This window comes from Phoxinus phoxinus (genome assembly GCF_949152265.1).
Source record: "Phoxinus phoxinus genome assembly, chromosome: 6".
NCBI lineage: Eukaryota > Metazoa > Chordata > Actinopteri > Cypriniformes > Leuciscidae > Phoxinus > Phoxinus phoxinus.
Genome location: NC_136881.1, coordinates 22,744,919 through 22,763,925, shown reverse-complemented (window position 1 = coordinate 22,763,925; position 19,007 = coordinate 22,744,919). Strand labels below are relative to the sequence as shown.

Sequence of the window (19,007 nt, the reverse complement as noted above, 5' to 3'; positions counted from 1 at the left end):
TGGAAGATATAAATAATAAAACATTTTGTTTCGTTTGTAGGTATGTTGTTTGTAATGAAGATGCATAGCTTTTATTTGAGTAAAGCCGGACCAAGAAAGTGCATGTGAGAATATCTAAGGAGATGATTGATGGGTTCGTTTCCAGAATTAACAGCATCCGAGTCAATACAGACAACTTTACTTTGTTGTAGACTAAACACAAGCAGAATGTGAAGATACATATATATGTTTATATCCTTAATCCTCCTCTTAATTATCCATATCCTCACTAACATATCTTTTTCTATTCTAAATATTTCACCCAATTTTCTGGAACACATTATTTCATTCAGACACTGGAACCTTCTTTGGCCTCACACTGTGTTTTTTTTTTTGTTTTTTTTAGCTGTATATTTCAACCCTACTCTCTTTTCCATCCCACTTTATTCAGGCAGTGTATCTTGCACCACTGACTTATTGTCCTGGAAAGACAGACAGGTGATAGCCTGTCTAACGTCTGGGGAATCCCAATAATTTCCAAATACTGCCAGTACTGTCCCAGAGAAAAATATGTTTTTTGAAAACAAGTCCTCTTATCTTGCACAAATTACTTCTCATCGTGTTCTGATTCTTTACTTTTTATTGGAATGCAAGACGAAAATACTCAAATAAAATTACATTTTACATGCTACATGATAGCGTGATTTGGTATCAGCATTTTCAGATCCGCTTAACTGGAAACATATTAAATATTAAACATGGTCTCAAAATCCAACTTTCTGTTGTATGCAAAGTGGGTTATTTTCCCCCTTAAATCAGTAGATTCTAAAGACTTCAGTGGTTAATGTTGATTGCCTACACAACACTGAAACAAATACTAAACCCTAACTGTACCAGAACCCTAATACTTAACCTAACCTAACCTGTAATCTTAGGTACAAACTTTTTTTTTTTTTTATAATATATATATATATATAATAAAACCCATCCTGACTAGTCAAACATGTGTCTGTATTAAGAATTATAACTTGAACAGTATTGCTGAAATGTGCTGATTGGGTGTGTGAAATCCCAGCATGCATTGCAGCATGAATAAATGTTAGGACTTTCGGTTTAACTTTGTTGTTGTTTTGCCATTATTGTTGTGGTGTTGTGATGTTAAAGTTGCCATGAAATAGAAGTTATTTTCTTCCCTGACGTATATCAAAGTGAAACAGCTTCTCGAAAAAGAAGAAATTTAGGGCGGGGCTTGATTTTGTTGGATGGTTGCTATTGCTGCGGTCTCATGTGAGTGACAGGTTGTCCTGCCCTTGTGACGGCGAACACGTCATCAAAGAAGAGATGTCGCAGCAAAAAAATAATGTGCACGGATAAATCAATTATAACAAATACTGCAATAATTCATAAAACAAGAATTGTCACAATTTTGATTTCATTGTGAACTCACCTTTTCCATTTGTTGATTGTCACCATTCTTGGAATGTGTTAAGATCTACAAACACTGGCAAAACAAAGCAGTGTCAATTTGGCCAATTTTAAGACAATAGACAATAGAACCTAAGAATCTGAATGCATCAATTTGCATTTTTGTTTAGTGTTGGTAGAACATCCCGACAGATAGATTACTGTTGCATAGATAGACTACAGTATGGATGTACAGTATTACTGTTGACTACAGATAGACTACAGTATGGATGTACACTATTACTGTTGACTACAGATAGACTACAGTATGGATGTACAGTATTACTGTTGACTACAGATAGACTACAGTATGGATGTACAGTATTACTGTTGACTACAGATAGACTACAGTATGGATGTACACTATTACTGTTGACTACAGATAGACTACATATATGGATGCAGGGCATTGTTTGTGCTTAACTGGTTTGTGAGAGAAAAAAATTAATTCAGTCTGCGACTGCTGATCAAAGTGTCCACTTTTTCCTAAACAAAGCCTTCTCTTTAGCAAACCTCTGTAAATTTAAATGACTTTGATTGACTCCTTTCCTATTCATTTTGTCTCTATGTGGGAGGTCTTTTGAAAATATTTCAGAAACAGGGGACAGAGGCAGGGGAAATTGCAGTTCCGGCACAGTGTGTTCTCTACACTGACATGGATTATTGCATAACACTGTGCCCTTGCCTCTTCCCTCCAGTCACTGTGATCTAACAGAGGTCCTGCTGCCCTTGTGCTTCATTGTGTGACTGCAAATCTTTTTCTTTTTTCCCCCCAGGTGTTTGGCCCGTGCATGAGTCTGGACACATTTGTTTTCTGAAATGATACCTACATCAATGTCTCAAGTATTTAGTATGTGTGCATTAAAAGAAAGATACATTATGTCCATGATTACATTTTTCTTAATAGCCAACATTGTATAAAATGCAATAGTTGAAGATGGAAATCATATTGTAGTGATCGGAGAAAATTATTCACTTAACAGTTTAAATGCTCTTTTATTAACGTGAGCACCTGTGTGGCCGATGCTCTTGCCTCACACAGTCCAGCGAACCTCAAACTTCAGGAACTCCTTTTCCTCAACCCCCACCCACACAGTTCTGCGCGGGCTCGTTCTTTAGAAGAACAGCCCACGCCTCAGCCAGAACACATAACACATGAAAGAAAATACATGCATCTAGATCGCACCTGATATTAACATAAACAGTCTTTAGACTTGCTTCACTATTATTTATTTTGCTGTAATCTCAAAATCACGATTAAGTGAACATGGGGTGAATGTCATTGCTTTGATTTGAGAATTTTTTTTAATTTTTTTTTTCACGACCAGATGCTTTGAACTTTTAAATAAAACTGCCAATTTAAAAACAATTCAGATGTTTCCTGTTTTCGTTTGTTTCGGTTTTTTAAAAGAAAACTTTGGAATATCTTCTTGACTGGTAATAAATTTTTTTTTTTTTTCTGTATTCCCAATATCATTTTGTATCCTGTTCATTTTTTTCAAAATATTTTTAACAAAAGCCAGACCCTCAATGACACACGTTTCCATGAAGTTCAATGGTGGGAAATGAAACAGCACAATCATTTCTGTATTATGCTTTGTATTTTTGGTTGGTTTGACAAAAATAGTTTGTTTGGTGAATTTACAGAACATACCAAGTTGTTTATAAATTTACACAAATTACATAAGTTATTCTTAAACTTAAACCCTCATGCAAGCAGACTGCCAATTGCACATTTATTTTCAACATTTTAGAGTCCACCCTGATAACTTTTCTATCATAAATAATCAAGCTATGATTAATAAAGTGCTGCATATTCCTGAAAGTCGTGTACTCCAGAAATACTTTCATAAATCACAACACTTGAATAACTTTTTATTTAACTTAAATAACTCAAACGGTACTGTTAGGAATGATCCATACTGTATAACGTAATTATGTGAAAAGGAAGGAAGTGTTGCTCTATTAGCTTCCTGCATGTGGATCTGGACTGTACCTCAGTCTAGCACATGGACTATATTGATTCATTAGCATCCTGTTATATCAATTCGAGCCTGGTATAACACTTGCTTTTGTCCTGCTCATTCAACAGGAAGTAATCTGTAGACTTGTTTATGAATGAACTGTGTGTTCCTTCCTCTATTGCCCTCAAGCTTAGGGACACAGTGTCAGTAAAGAGGTGGGAATTATTGCAAAATATGTATGTTTATATAACAAGTTTGCATAATTTTCTAAGTTTTGTAGAAAGGATATAAGAAACAAAAAAAACAATAAAACATTTTATTTTCCTTAAATAACAATATTTATTATTTGTATTATTGCATGTGACTCTTTTGCAACACAAACAAAAGCAATATTTATCTAGACTATTTTAAATGGTTTCTTAACAGCATAACAACAAACAGTATGTGATATTTGTACAATGGAAGACAGCTTGTTTAATTAAACCTGGCAAATATTGAAAATATATTAACCCTTTGAAACAATAGATATATATATTTATACTTAGACTCAAGATATTCAAGAACACTTTTGAATATATATATATATAGACACACACACATTTATATATTTGTTTCTTAAAGAAAAATAAAACAAGTTTTAAAAGTTGGCAGAATGAAATGTACAAACAGCATAAATTCAATATCTCTGTAAAATCTTTTAACAAATATATTAGCATAATATTTATACATTTGGTTCCACTTTGTAAACTAATCTGATTAGTAAGAATTGCATAAACAAAGGGTGAACTACCCAAGAAGCAAGACCTTCCTAAGAATCAAGAAGAATGAGTACCATTACCTCAAGAAATTACATAATAAAGTAGCATTGTGTTGTGTGTCACTCTTATTTAGGACTTTAAACATAACATTTAAAAAATCATCAACACGTCTATATCAGTGCTATACATTTTTAGTTTTTAGATAAGGGATTTGTTAAGTTTTGAACAAATCGCGTTTCACAAATGCAATGCGTAGTATCTTGCATTTTTTCCTTTGCTTAGCAGTTTGCGTAGGAGAAGTATCTTAAATGTCATGAAAATGTTAATCTGATCACATTTTTGTATTTAGCCTAGTTCACAACATTCAGGGAAAAACAGAGAATGGCTAAATGACTCCTGTTGTGATCATTTTTTCTGCCCCACTAATCTGTTCACTCATACTGTCTAAGTGGGTTCTGTGCTCTACATTCAGATGCGTCATGTGTTACAATCTAGTTGAATGAGACATCACTGCGATATTATCAACACAGAGCCAGTGTGAGCATATTAAGAAAGTCACCAACAATTAAACTGTAAAATATTAAAAAGTAGTGATGCACAGAAAGGCTCATCCAAATTCGGGACCCACATATCTAAAAAACTGAAAGTGCTCATTTGAAATAAGCCTTTGTCTGTCACTGTAAAAACAAAATGTTGGTTCAACTTAAAAAAGCAAGTTACCTTGTTGCCTTAAAATGTTGATTTTGTTGTAATTAAAAATTTGAGTTAATACAATGAAGAAGAATGGTTTAATAAACAGAAACTCAAAATAGTATGTTATCTTCATACATTAGTTATCGAAGTGGATTTGACAAAAGATAAAAAGTTGTGATAACAAATCATGAAAATATTTTTTTACAGTGTGGAAAAACTATCAATTCTGTTAATAATATTTTTTAAATGATTAACTTCCATTACTCTTTCTACTTTAGCCGAAGGTGGTGCACTGTAAAAAAAATTGCTGCGATTATTTAGCACAACTTAAAATCCAACATTGTTTCAACTTTAAAAAGTATGTGTTCAAGCTTGACTTAAAATATTAAGTTTAGTTAACTTTAGTTTAGTTTGGTTAAGTTGGATATTTAAGTTATCTCAACAAATTTTAACTAATCGCAGCCACATTTTTTACAGTGTGTCTTATGGCATTTTCTGTGGTCAAAATTCCTGTGCATCGATACCATCTAGTAGTGCATGGCATGCTATTTCTACGAAAATGGTAAATGGTCACTGCTACCATATATTATATTACTGTTAAATGCAATTCTTGAGGCAGAGGAACAGGGAATGGCCATGTTTTACGCAACAACGTGAGAAAGTGACAATGAATCTGAGGAAACATAGGATTTAAAGGTTGACCATATTTGGTCATAAATATAATATGTACTAATAATGTTTATTTATTAAATATTATCTGCAATAACCACCTCTGATTACGTGGTAAGACACTCTGAATATCAAAAGTGGACTCTTATATAGCAACTTACTATGTTTTTATTTAATAAACTAAATATCTAGAAAAATAGAGTGTATACAATAAAACTCACATATTTTGATATTTTCTCATTGTTTAGGTCCAGATAAGTAGCCGCAATTTTGCGGACAGAGAGAGTAAGGCTTTGGATTGGTCATGTGAGAACATTCAATTTGAGGAAAAAATAAGTAGGAATTCTTTATCTCTTCTAAATTAGTCTTTTCCTGAGAAAGGACTTGTGGAAATCTTTTAGTCATCATTGAAAATGACTAAAATACCACAATTGTAGCATGGGATAGGGTAATGAGAACCTTACAGTTGTCTATGTCAGGTAAATGAAGATTACATATTTATATTCCAATCATTGTTCTGAATAAAAAAAATAAAAATAAAAGTGTTCACAGCAACAACAATTAAAAGTTCAAACATACAAGTGGCATGTATGTTTCGTGACTCTTGTTACCAACAGATTAGCAGCTTTGTAGATCCTGAAAAATGGTGCAGGAGTAGCATGTTAAAGTGGCCTCACTAGAATAATCACAACCCAGCCGTCGGACGTTCAGCTTTAGGATGAGTTGCAAAGGTCACAGTTCATTTACAGCAGCATGATCCAGACCAGACCAGTCCAATCTAGTTACTGGTTGAGCTTCCACTTTCCCTCAGTACCAGGAGGAATAACCTCTGCTTCTTGCTCAATCTGAAAGAAAGAGGGAGAAAAAAAGAGAAGATATCTTTAAAGCTCCATTTGAAACAAACAACAACAATGAGAATGAAAAAGTGTTGAGAAAAACTGTAGCTGCACTGTAGTACAACCCCTGACGTCAAACCATCTTAAACGTTATCCAGCAGCCTTTAACAACTGAACCCATAAAAAAGGGTTAGAGCAATTAGAGCCAAAACACTATTAACACCTGAATACACTCACAACAAAGGTGCTTTCTAAAATAAAACATGCGCATACACAGAAAAAAAAAAAACTTCTCATATTTTATTTGGATGGCATACCATTATTAAATGTACCTCCATTTTTATGACATTTTTAGTGACCGTTCCAGACCAGCATGAGAGATTAACCCATGATGCACAGTCATATTTAAACCTCTCTCAGATAAGCGAGGGAAAGGGTATCATGTCAGGAGGGATGGAGCTAGCAGCAGTCTTAACCGTCTACTGTCCACAGATGGGCTAATCCTGATATAATTCCCAGATAATCTCATTGGAATTATAGTCAGACCAAAGAAATGGAGGGAATCTCAGGGTCTTTCTTTGCTAGGTCTTGGGTGATCCTGAAGAGTATGAATTACATAATCTGACAACTGACTGTTAAAATGAAGGCAAATCACTCCAGACTTCACCTTAATTTACATGAAAGGAGATGGCGAATGGAAGATAAGATGCAGCCAGTGATAATGGCTGGAGCAAAGATTGTGATTACAAATAAAATTTGTGTAAGATTACATTTTTCTTGAAGCAAAATAGAACATTAGCCCGTAATCCTTCAAGAATAATGTGGACTTCTCAAGAGGACTGTCCTCTTCAGGAATGTTTAATACACAATTGCTTCAAGATAATGTGGAGTGAGATCATAAAGTTAAGGATAGAGACGTGGGAAAATACTATAAGACTAAATTTCCAGATTGCCAGACATGTTAAAATTTAGTGAAATAAAGTCATAAACCACACTTGTAATTGGAAGTAACTGTGAGGTCATGATGAAACTTTGTCAATGCAGAAGGAGTTGTGCACCATTCAACATTGAATTGAGAATGCTTTTTAAGTTCAATTCCTGAATTTGAACTTCATTTGAATTAAAATTGGAGTAAACAGTATTTATAAATAATTTAAGTTTGAAGCTAAATTTGAAGTTGAATGTAAGGCATTGACAGCATTGTCTGTGGGTATACTCATGTGATTGCCCGAAATAACAATAGTTAAAGCCTAAAACCTCGGCTCATTTAATCCTGGGTAATTTACACAAATTCCAATATGTTTCAGGGTCAATGAGCAGCAAGGATGCAAAGCTACAACTGCCAAAAGGCTCAGGCTTGCATGCAAGTAGATGAATTGGATGGTGACCCTCCCTTTTTTATTCAGCTGATGAGATTTAGGGTTTGCGTGATGACGGTACCAACAGCCATGTCTGCAGCCTATAATGCAGTGTGTAATGCTGAAAGCCCTAGGCAGCAGTGAGTGATGCTTGGAACCGGGAAATAGTCACGCAATGCACGCATGACATAGCATCTCAGCTAGCTTGCGCATCACTGGATAGAGATGTCACAGCACCTCCAACTGTGGAATAAGTGAGCAACTGAGTCCTCTAAGAAAGAGTCTAAGCTGTGGATTTAATAACGGGTTAAAAAAAAACTTCCACTGCGATGAGTTAAAATCTAGACCTGTAATCGTCAGAGACCCAAAAACAAACGAGGCTGTGCAAAATCATCCTGGAAATGCTGTGACGTCTACATGAGGACATGGTTGTTGTGAACCTGCATGAATGACTGTCTATGTCTGAGTCAATGCTCCTTTCATCCGCCTCAAAACAAGCCGCTGAACAATGTCTAATCCCCCACTCTCCCCTAAGAGTAATCTCCTCTTGCTCCTGGCTAAATGTGGGTAACACTGACAGTGTTGACATGACTATCTCAGACGGGAACATCCCGGCCTAGTTTAGCCAGCTCTGCAGAGGTGGAGAATCTGCAGAGAACTGCTTGGGTTAACAATTTTTGTTGCTTAAATCTCAGCGTGGTTAAAGTTAGAGCTCAGATTAGAGTTGCAAGTCTAGGGAGCTAACATTAAGCAACCCCTAATAAAAAAATTATTCAGTTTAGTCACACAACTAGTCAATGGATTGAAAAAAAAACTCTTCACTGACAGACAACATTTAAAGAAAGAAAGAAATCACAAAAGAAGTTAATAGAAAGAGTAGTCTAGTCATTCAAGCCTTCATGCTTTATCATTGATAAAAAATCAATGATAAAGAAATCATTGCTTTATCATAAATAAAAAATAAATACTTTCTATGGTGATTGACCGGTGTTTATGTTGTTGTGGTAATTAATGTAAAATTGCAATTAAGTGGTTTCTTCAAGTAGCTAAATGTGGGAGGAGAAAGTAACAACAACATGCTGTGAAATCGTAAGAAATTATTCCATGAACTGACACCAGGAATGCGAGGGAAAGACAGAGCTTCTAGCTTCAAAAGAGTAGTGGAATAGTAACTAAATACTCTGAAAAATGCACACTCACTGTCCTTGAGCTAAAGTTACACAAAAACTTTTGTGTGCAAGTGGATTGTGCAAAGGGTGCAAGTGTGATCTATTCTGCTGTTCATACACATTCACAGTCAGCCAGAAATATAAACTGTACTATTGTACACCTTAAAATTAGTGATTGAAATTTCAGCAACCAAAAATATTCAGCCGAAACAGTAAAAAATTATTATTAGGCAGAAATTGTTTTTGAGGGACAAAATCATTGACCGAAACAGTGATATTTAATTAGCACTTCTCGGGTGACACATTTTGACTGTGGCAGTGTTTAGTTACTTTACACAATGTTAATAAAGTACAAGAGGTAAACATGTCAGCATGGTTTTAGTGTTCCCGTAAAACAATTATTTTGGTGCATCACTACTTAAAATGTAGGTTTGTCTGAATTTAAAAAAAAACACTTTCATATTTTTTTTCTCTCTGCAAATTGCTGTCGATCTTTATCTCTCTATCACCGTTTCTCTAGCTCTTCATTCCCCCACCCCCCGCCCCGCTCTAGCTGAAGGGACAAGCACTAGCCACTGTCCTGGGGCAGAAGCAGATGGCCTGCTGTCATTAGTGTATTGTCTGTGCTGCTGCCATGCCTGATAACAGACCTGCAATGAGTGGAGCGGCAGGTGCACACACACACACACACACAGCCCCACACCCTTCCCTGCTCAGCCATCTGCCACACACGCAAATGCATACAAACTCCTAAAGGATGTATGATTCCAGAGAGAAAGAGAGAGAGAGAGTGAGTGGGCAAAAGAGAGAAAAAAGTTTCAGTAACACTTTACTTCCTTTGTATGTAGAATGTCTAAATGCGTCACCTTTAGCTAAATATATATTGTATAGAGGGGTACAAAGTCACCCAACTCATGTTCATAAAACCACAAGACCACAATGTCTCCGAACAGAGACATTCTACATGTAATTTGTCAATGTTAACAAATAACTACAAAACAATCCACTTTAAGCAATAATCCCTGTTGACAGATTAATTTGTAAATTCTTATACAATGTTTATTTTTCTTCTGATGTTTTTTTTTTAAAAGTGTTATCTTAAAAATGTCAACATCAAACTAACTGGTATACCATACTAAAAGATCAACTGTAAATGCCATGCCATACTAGGATGTCTGATACTGTATGTGTTTCTGTGTAAAGGGAGCAACAGGTAATAACATTGACCTTGTTTACATGCATGTTATTTTCAATTAAGGTCCATATTCTGGTTAAGTATTTATTTTTGAAAAAGAATACATGCGCCACAGCAATTGGAATATGGAATATGGAGTAAACAGAATATTCTGAAACAAGCACTGTGCATATGTTCTTCTCCTGCTATTCTTTTGTATTCTTTCCATTTATTTCCATTCGCATTTAGTAATTCTGCACCGTAAGTAAAAAAGGCAACATAATAAACCAATTTCTTGAATTGGGGGTGCCTATTTACCAAGCCAATTTTACTGCGATCCCTAGTAAAAAATCTCCTGTGCTCAAGTAAATTTTTACTGATAAATCCAACAGAGAATCAAAACACTATCCGTTTACAAATGTGATACCATGATGACTATATCATGATACTGCCACAGCAGGCTGCTTTTTTGACAGGTCATTTTGAGAAATGAGGCACCTGCACTGCTTCATTGTGGGGTTTCTCTTTCTTCAACTACAAATACCAATTTTTAACTAATACGATGTTTTCACCAGAGCCGTTTAAAATAAAATTACATAAAAAACAAACAAATAACTGCATCAGAGTTAATGAAAAATGAAAGCATCATAATTTTCACAGCCTCTGGCATTCTATGATTTAAAACACATCAAAACAAGTTCTTGTCAACACACTGTAGCCTTGGCTGTTATGTGGCCTGGCAGTGAGTAAAGAGACCAAAACAAGCGAGTATTCGCCTCTCCCAGCAACCTTTACCCAGTCATGCATTCCAAGCGTGAAACATCATCATTACCTGACAACGACCCCACAAACAACCACCTGGCTTGTTTTTCCTCCTGACTGAAGCACATGACTTAAGCCTCCATCAGATCAGGCCCTCCCTCTTCTGCTCAGCCGACCCGTGGACATGGCTGCACAAGTTCATTTCAGAGACACAATGCAAACTACCTCTTACCCTCCTCATGCCCACTCTTTTCTCAAGGCTCAATACTCAAGACAAGAAAGAGTTAAACTCACTGTGCTGTCCACTATCCATCCTCCGCCTGATGTTTACACTGCAGGCTGCCTGTAATGAAAACTACCAGCCATGAACAGCCTTTTAACCACTGGGGATAATTTTGGCCCACAACACTGCCTTCAATAGAGGCGTTATGGAAATATGGGAGTACCAGACGATGTGCAGTACGTGCCTCAGAACATGGCATGTTCAATCTTCTGTGTGCTATGCAAAAACAGTGCACAGGAAAAAGCCTTAGGCACTGTACTTTATTAAGAGCAGCATATTTTTACGGCTTGTGAGCGCAGTTTAATCTCACAAACACCCGCATGATATGATTAAAGTAGGCAAATGAACATGCACTTTTGCAGGAAATATGTCATGTGTGAGGAATATTTGACATGGGAATCCTAAACCTTATGTAAGTGTCCCTGTTAATGGGGATTTTTTTTTATTTTTAATAATAATTTGGCATCATGTTTGACCGAATAGAGTAAACAGGGCATAACAGAATTAAGGGAAAGGTCGACCAGGCGATAGAACGAAAACACTGCTGAGCACGTGAGCCAAATGAGCCTCAAAACAACATTTCGCATTCCTCGGTGCTTCATGCTCCATCCTCTGAGAACAGATCCATTTAATAGCTCCGTTATACAACACAAGCCTACAAACCTTAAAACAACGTTTAAGGTCTGAAAAAAGCCAGCTTTGATCGAGTTTGGGGTAAATAAACAAGCGTGCGCGCACCACTCTATACTGCAGCGTCATAGTGCCTGCGCAGCTGGTTTGTTTACCGCGCGCACAGTCACGTCTCTCATGCTTCACATTTCTCTGGAATTCCACTGAATGAAAAACACCTTATAAGAGCCATAAACGCCCCATATACTGAGACAAATAGCCAGAGGTGCAAACCAGTTCAATATTATATTATCTCGTTCAGCAATAATGTTTTGTTTAATTACTTTAAGTAGCCTAGTGTGAATATAATTTCGATTAATTTGTGTCTTATATATCCTATAATATGCAAATTTCCAGTAAACACACACACAAAAAAACAAATGTTATGCTAACAGACTATAGAGGGAGAGAGTTGCAAATTAAATGTTTTTTAAATATTGCAGTATATAGATATTTACATTTAACGTTACATTTATTAATTTAGCAGATATATAATACATTTTGTACATAGTTGCAAATTAAATGCTACACTTAGCCTACATATATATATATACATAACATGTACAATATATAAGTTAGCATTTAATTTGCAACTACATAATGTATTATATAGGCCTATCTGCTAAATGAATAAATGTAAACATGGGCATAATATATATATATATATATATATATATATATATATATATATGTGTGTGTGTGTGTGTGTGTACATAGTTGCAAATTAAATGCTGTAACATATATATATATATATATATATATATATATATATGTGTGTGTGTGTGTGTGTGTGTGTGTGTGTGTGTGTGTGTGTGTGTGTGTGTGTAGCATTTAATTTGCAACTATGTACATATATATATATATATATGTACATAGTTGCAAATTAAATGCTACACACACACACACACACACACACACACACACACACACACACACATATATATATATATATATATATATATATATATATGTTACAGCATTTAATTTGCAACTATGTACACACATATATATATATATATACTATAAGAAAATTTATTTGCAAAATGCTGCATCATCTTTTTAATCTATTACCAATTTATACCCAGTCATCATATCATCTGAACTCACCTTGTACAGTGGTTGCAGTCTCTTTGAATCCCAGACACACATATGGAGTTGCATGTAATCCATTTATTCCTGCTTTACAGCAACCACCAGTCTTGAAGCCCATAAGGTTTTCACAATTGCCCATCTCTTGTTTCTCCATGAGGTTTAAGGCGATGTAGTTAAGTCCATTCTGATAACCAGCTGAAGTCTCTCGGCACATGGGAGACCCATACTCCTCATCAGAACCTTCACTGCTTCGGACAGAGACATTCTCTACTGAGGCAGAGCTGTGTCGCTTAACATTGTGTGCAAAGGAAGGAAAGACAGGTGCAACTGTGGTGGTGGATGAAAAAGTCTCAGAGCTATGCCGTCTCCGGCCCTGAGGGTCAGCCCGGATAACCTTCGCTCCTCCGTTTGGGTCTACAGAGGAGGCAGCCAACAAGAAAGCACCAATTCCTTTTGACACCCCCTGGTCGCTCAGGTCCAGCCTTTGAACCCTGCTAGTCTGGCTAACTGAAGCACTCTCATCAGTCTCAGACAGGAATGGAGGTGAGATGTGACCATTGTTGAAACTCATCTCAGTGTAATTGTCTTTACCTGTGCCAGATGGGCATGGTGAGTTTCTCTGTTCATTGACGAAATAAGCCCCCTCATCAGGTGGGCATGGGCATTCGGCCAGCTCTGGCATTCCATTCAGGGGACTGTTGAGCTCATCCCTCAGTTTATGAGGGTGTAAATTCTGATTGAGGTTCATGTAGTCTGAGAGGGGGGATCTCTGGCCGAGGTTGGACAGTGAGCCCTGGTTTTCCACAGAAACCATAGAGGGAGAAGAGGACTGTGTAGCAGCAGCAAAGTCTATGTTAATGTACTCACCAGGGCTTTTAGGTTCACAAGGGAGAGGATGTTCAGTCATGCTGGGAAGCATCCTCAGAGTGTCTAAAGATAACCTATTGGGCCTGTTGACTCTTGCTCTCTGTGCCGTGCCGTCAGGGCGACGGAGAGGTGGCAGGGCAGAAACTCTGTTGGCCTCTTCTGTTGGATTTTGGCTCTGGGGACTCATCAAAACATACTGGTCATCCTCTGCCCGTTTAGGTGCCTGGTGCTTGTTAAAGCGAATACTTAGAGATGGGGAGGATCGTTGTGTTTCACATTGACCCAGGAAATAATCTGGTGGTGTGGGCGAGATATATGTGTCAGCCGGCGACATATTCATGTATTCTCCATTCACTGCTCTTCCATCAGAGCTCTCCAGTGAAAACTTGGATCCAGACCACATCTTCATGTACCCGCTATCCTCTAGCGATCCACTGCTGGGTGAGTTAGTAGTGCAGCCACTGCCTGTTGGCTGAGGATGTGACCTCGGGTTAATGATCTGCTTGGGTGCTGAAACACTCATGGGACTCATGAGCATGTAGTGATCATTTTTGGCACACTGAGGTGCCATGCCTGGCGTCATGGGCATGTAGCCGTCATCACCCACATTACTGTTAGAGCCAATATCAATTTTCCCATAATCATCTGGGTATGAGACCTTCGGAGATGCAGAATTTGTTCTCCTGTTCGCAGCTCTCATCAGCATGTATTCATCAAGTGACGCTGAGGATAGCTGGGAGTGTGCTACCTGTTGTCGCGGGGTTGTCAGAGAATACGTCCTCTTCCTGTATATATCCATGTCAAATATGTCTCTGCTAGTTGGACACATCTTGTTCTGGGAGTTGGATGGCCTGTCCATCACCATATAACCATAGAGCTCACTGGCTTCTCTTGAAGGTGGTGTGCTGGAGAGAGAAGAAGGTGTGTCACTCCTGTTTGCTAGGTTGTACCTCACATCCCCTGGGCTAGAACTGTAATCATCACACGAGAGGAAGCCAGTATCGTTAGGTGACCCAGAAACAGAACCACTGCAGCTGGAGGGTCTGTATACTGTGGATGAGATGGAACCATTCATACTGATTGAGGACAAACTTAATGGGCTTACAGCAGATGGGGGTGAGTGGGACATTGTCGTTGACATGGACCTGCTGTGATGAAGCAGTGATGGTTCTGATGTCCGGCAGCCCACCGAGACAGTATTAGATCTGCTCATGTGGTTCCGGCCCACAGCTGTCGGGCTTCCATTCTCAGATATTGATATGGAGACCGGCCTGCTCATTGTACCTTCCCCTTCACTCGCTGTCCGTATTCGACAAGAAGAAAATTTGGTGACAGGAGATGTGGCTGCTGTACTGTCCGTCCTCGACCTCCTCACCAGCCCTGTCTGACTAGGGGGTAAATTGTTCAAGTTCCGCCGAGTGGGTACAGATATGGGATTTGATCCTGATGACTGGCTTTTGCTGCGTGGTCTGAACTCTGACAGCTCTTTCATCGCTTTCATAGCTTCTAAAATGGTCTCGTGTATATTTTGTGCCACCACAGAATCATCCGCTTGCATCCACAGCTCTCCAGGTCCAGTAGAGGCAGATCTGCCCACCTCAATGAAGAAAAAGCTATCAGAGTGCCCACATCTGCGTATATTCATCAACTGCAGGGTCACAGATGCCACCTCTGAGTTAAGTTTCACAAAGCTAATTGTCCGACTTGATAAGCACAGTCTGTAAACTCCAGTGATATTTCTGCTCTGTCCAATTCCTTTTGCTTTAAGATTAACTTGCCATACCTCTTTATACGCAGCATTCACCGGTGTAATCATGCCGTAATTTCCATCGTCGAAGCCCAGCAGAGATGATGCCGAGCTAGAAACGGAGCTGTCACACATTTTCCCCTTACTCAATAAATCAGTTAAATCTCCGTGCCAACTCTCCTGCTCTTGCTCATTCTCCGCAGCAACAGCAAAATACTCGTCTTTGGTATAGAGGGCTATCAAATACCTGTGTTTCGCGTCAGCGCGCTTGTTTATGCTCAGACATGAGTCGAGAAAAATGACTCTTTTGGCAGCGGACTTGTTTTTCCATTTCTTTTCATTCTCGTAGTACTCCAGCCGCGCAGGGAGTCCGTCACTCTGATCTTTCAAAACAAAATAGCGCCGATGTCCGTGCTTTTGCTTCTTGAGGTATCCACATTTTCTGATGTTGTTTGAATGAAAGTTGTTGTCATTTGGTAACGAGGATCCCGCTTTAATAGGTGGACTTGCCATACTTGCGTTTACAATTTATTTACTGAAGTTTATAGAACTTGTTATCCATCCGCAGTAAAAAGAGATTTAACTTAAATATCCGAGAACTGGAGATTTCGGCGCTGTTTCACCAGGCGATGTCTACTTGTTCACAACAAATAACTCTTCGCTCAGAATGACTGAGCTTAAGAAAAAAACAACATGTGACGTTACACACAGCCCATCTTGGGTCAGTGGGAGAGGGAAAAAAAACAGTCATATAAGGCGGTGCTATCTTTAGGAGGCGTACCTGCCAAGCCAACGAATGGAGTTGCTCATTGGATTCATTGGTCAGGCGAAAAGATTGACAGTATGTTGACAAATCCGTGACGTGATATAGGCAAATCCCCCTTCACACAAGCTGTTCTCCCCTCCTCCTAAAACAAACAGTGCTGTGTGGATGACAAATCTACTGTACGTAACTGTTACTTCAGTGCTGCAGAGACGTAGGTGTAAAAAAAAGTGTTTTTTTGTCGCAGATCAACTAGTTTTGAATGTAAGCATAATATATCGGCATGTTACCTAATTAAACCGACTCCAAACACATTCGATACAGGCTTTAAACATCACCATGACGACAGAAACCGCAGAAGATCTAGCTATTTAAGAATTATAATTTAGAAAGACTCAATGTTCATTTTAAAATGTGTCAGACAGTGAAAAAACGTAATTGAGGGAGTAAGAAAACGCATGTCATTTATTAAGATCGACGCATGGAGTCCATTTTAACTTGTAAACAAGCGTGAAGTCGTAGTGCGCGTGCTGCGTGTTACATAACCCACGATGGTCTATTTTTACACACTCGGGTGTCCCTGTCCAGCAACAGTGCCTGCGAACTAGCTTACATATTGTACATAACATAAAGAAAATAGAGATTTTTTTTAAATGAATGTCGACTATGAAACTTTCGTCCGTGGTGCCACACATGGATTTTCAGCGTGGAATTATTTATTTGGAAGCCATCGAAAAGGTGGTTTGTTTAATAGAATCCTCTTGGTTTAAATATTAAAACCTCACTTTAGCGAGAGGAACTTTCTGGAATGCCAGAATTTAATCTGTTTGTTCCAGAAGAAATGTAACTGGGCACCACGTAGAAGTAAAAATACGCTACCTCATGGTCATTTGTAACAACGCAATAATATAAATATCATACATTGAACTCATTGCATCATGGTTTATAGACAGTTCAAGTTTAAATCTGAACTTTGCATTTAGTGAGATTATGCAAGCATTTCTGTGACACCAACACATTGTAGCATAGCTATATGCCTACAAACCACAGACAAATGTTTGTGTTGTCTTAATATTTCTACAGTACTCTCAGTTGAACATGGAAACACCTTTACCAACTTCTTTAGTTTGGTTATATTAGTAATTGCATTATAAATAATCAAGTGAGCATTTAAAATACCATAACTATAGTTTCCCAGGAAATGCGTGTCACATCAAAGACCACTGAGACATGTTTAATAAACATCAATGTCTATACCTGTTGCATAACACTTTTCTGAATAGTTCTTCCTTGACAAGAATGAGTAGCCGATTTGTTCTTTGCAACTGCTTCTGAGTGTTTCCCCTTGCAATGATGCAGCCCAAATCAGGTCATAAAATAAAAGCAGCAGCACAACACTTCAGTCTGTGGATTCTGTATTATTAATGGATGTGTGTGTAATCCAGGGATTTAAAATTTTAGATGCAAGGCTATATGGCATTGAATTTATGATACAATGGTACAACTCATTACAGTACCCATTTCTCCAGCAGAACCTAGGAGTTGACTGGCTACTGGTTGCGGCTCTGTAATTGGTTTCATAATCTGTCCCTTAAAGAAGATTATGGTATACAAACAGCATGGCTGATCTATAGGGAATATTTGAATTCTGAAATGAGCAGCTGTATATTGTTAATACTCTCTGTCACACACACGTGCAAACAGTGATTAAATAAGCTTCAGACGAATGATTGCTGTCATGTTGCATTTTCCTCAGATTCTGTTGTGCTGTTGTTCTGTTGTTTGTTGATCTGATCTGATGTTTTTGCGTCACCAGTAGCATGAGTTTTGAGGCATTAGCAGTAGGCGTCTCTAATCTTACACAACAATGAAATTAAGTAAAGAAAGCCCATTGATCAATCCACAACAAATCTACTTAAGACGGTGAGCTAATGTGGGGCCAAGAAATTGGAAACATTTATTTAAAAAACAGTATAACAACATGGAGTTTTGTATTTGCATGGTCCTTATACTGTATTTTAAATAGCTGCATGATCTAATATTGCAAATAAATTCTATAAATACTATTATTTATTTCAATTAACAAATGAGTTTTACATATTAAAAATATTAAAGAGGGAATTTAATATTAACAATTAATTTGTAACCTGGGGTGTTGTAATCTAAATCCAACAGTTATTTTAGGAAACATTTATTTTAAGAAATTGTTTTCTGGACTGTTTTTGGAAATCCATTAGGGATTGTTCATTACTATTTACCTACAGTTGTGGTCAGAATTATTGGCACCCCTGGTAAATATGATCAAAGATGGCTGCAAAAATAAATCTGCATAAATCTGTTTTTCATTTTGATCTTTCATTTAAAAAAAAAAAAAAGACGACTCATTTTTTTATGAGTAAAATATCTCTGAAGTATATTCCCATTAATATAAAAAAAATTAGCACACCAGGGGGACGAAATTTGTTTCACAGGAGTATAAATATGAGGAAACACAAAGGCAAAATTGGCATAATTCTCCATCACAGTGAGTAAAACAAACCAGAGAATAGCTCTGATGTGCAGCAAAAGATTGTTGAGCTTCACAACATAGAAAGTGGCTGTAAGAAAATAGCTAAAGCATTGAACATTCCCATTTCCACCATCAGGGCAATAATTAAGAAGTTCCAATCAACTAAAGATGTGATTCTGCCACCCCGTGTGCTATATTGCACAGGAGGAACGTTTGAATGGCCAAAGACTCTTCAAGGTTCACAGATGAAG

At 37.6% G+C, this 19,007-nt stretch overlaps 1 protein-coding gene across 1 annotated transcript; it reads right to left on the bottom strand.

Annotated features, from left to right (window-relative positions):
- Positions 1–3,709: 3,709 nt before the first annotated feature.
- irs2a (insulin receptor substrate 2a) lies at positions 3,710–16,208 on the bottom strand. Its single transcript, XM_079614660.1, has 2 exons — positions 12,886–16,208; positions 3,710–6,372 (listed from the first exon to the last, which is right to left on the bottom strand). Exons 1-2 carry the CDS (start codon positions 15,995–15,997, stop codon positions 6,368–6,370), a joined length of 3,117 nt encoding a protein of 1,038 aa, XP_079470786.1. The 5' UTR covers positions 15,998–16,208; the 3' UTR covers positions 3,710–6,367.
- Between the last annotated feature and the right edge of the window lie 2,799 nt (positions 16,209–19,007).

Coding starts and splice junctions, on each gene's coding strand:
- irs2a (XM_079614660.1), bottom strand. CDS start 15,997: ATGGCAAGTCCACCTATTAAAGCGGGATCCTCGTTACCAAATGACAAC.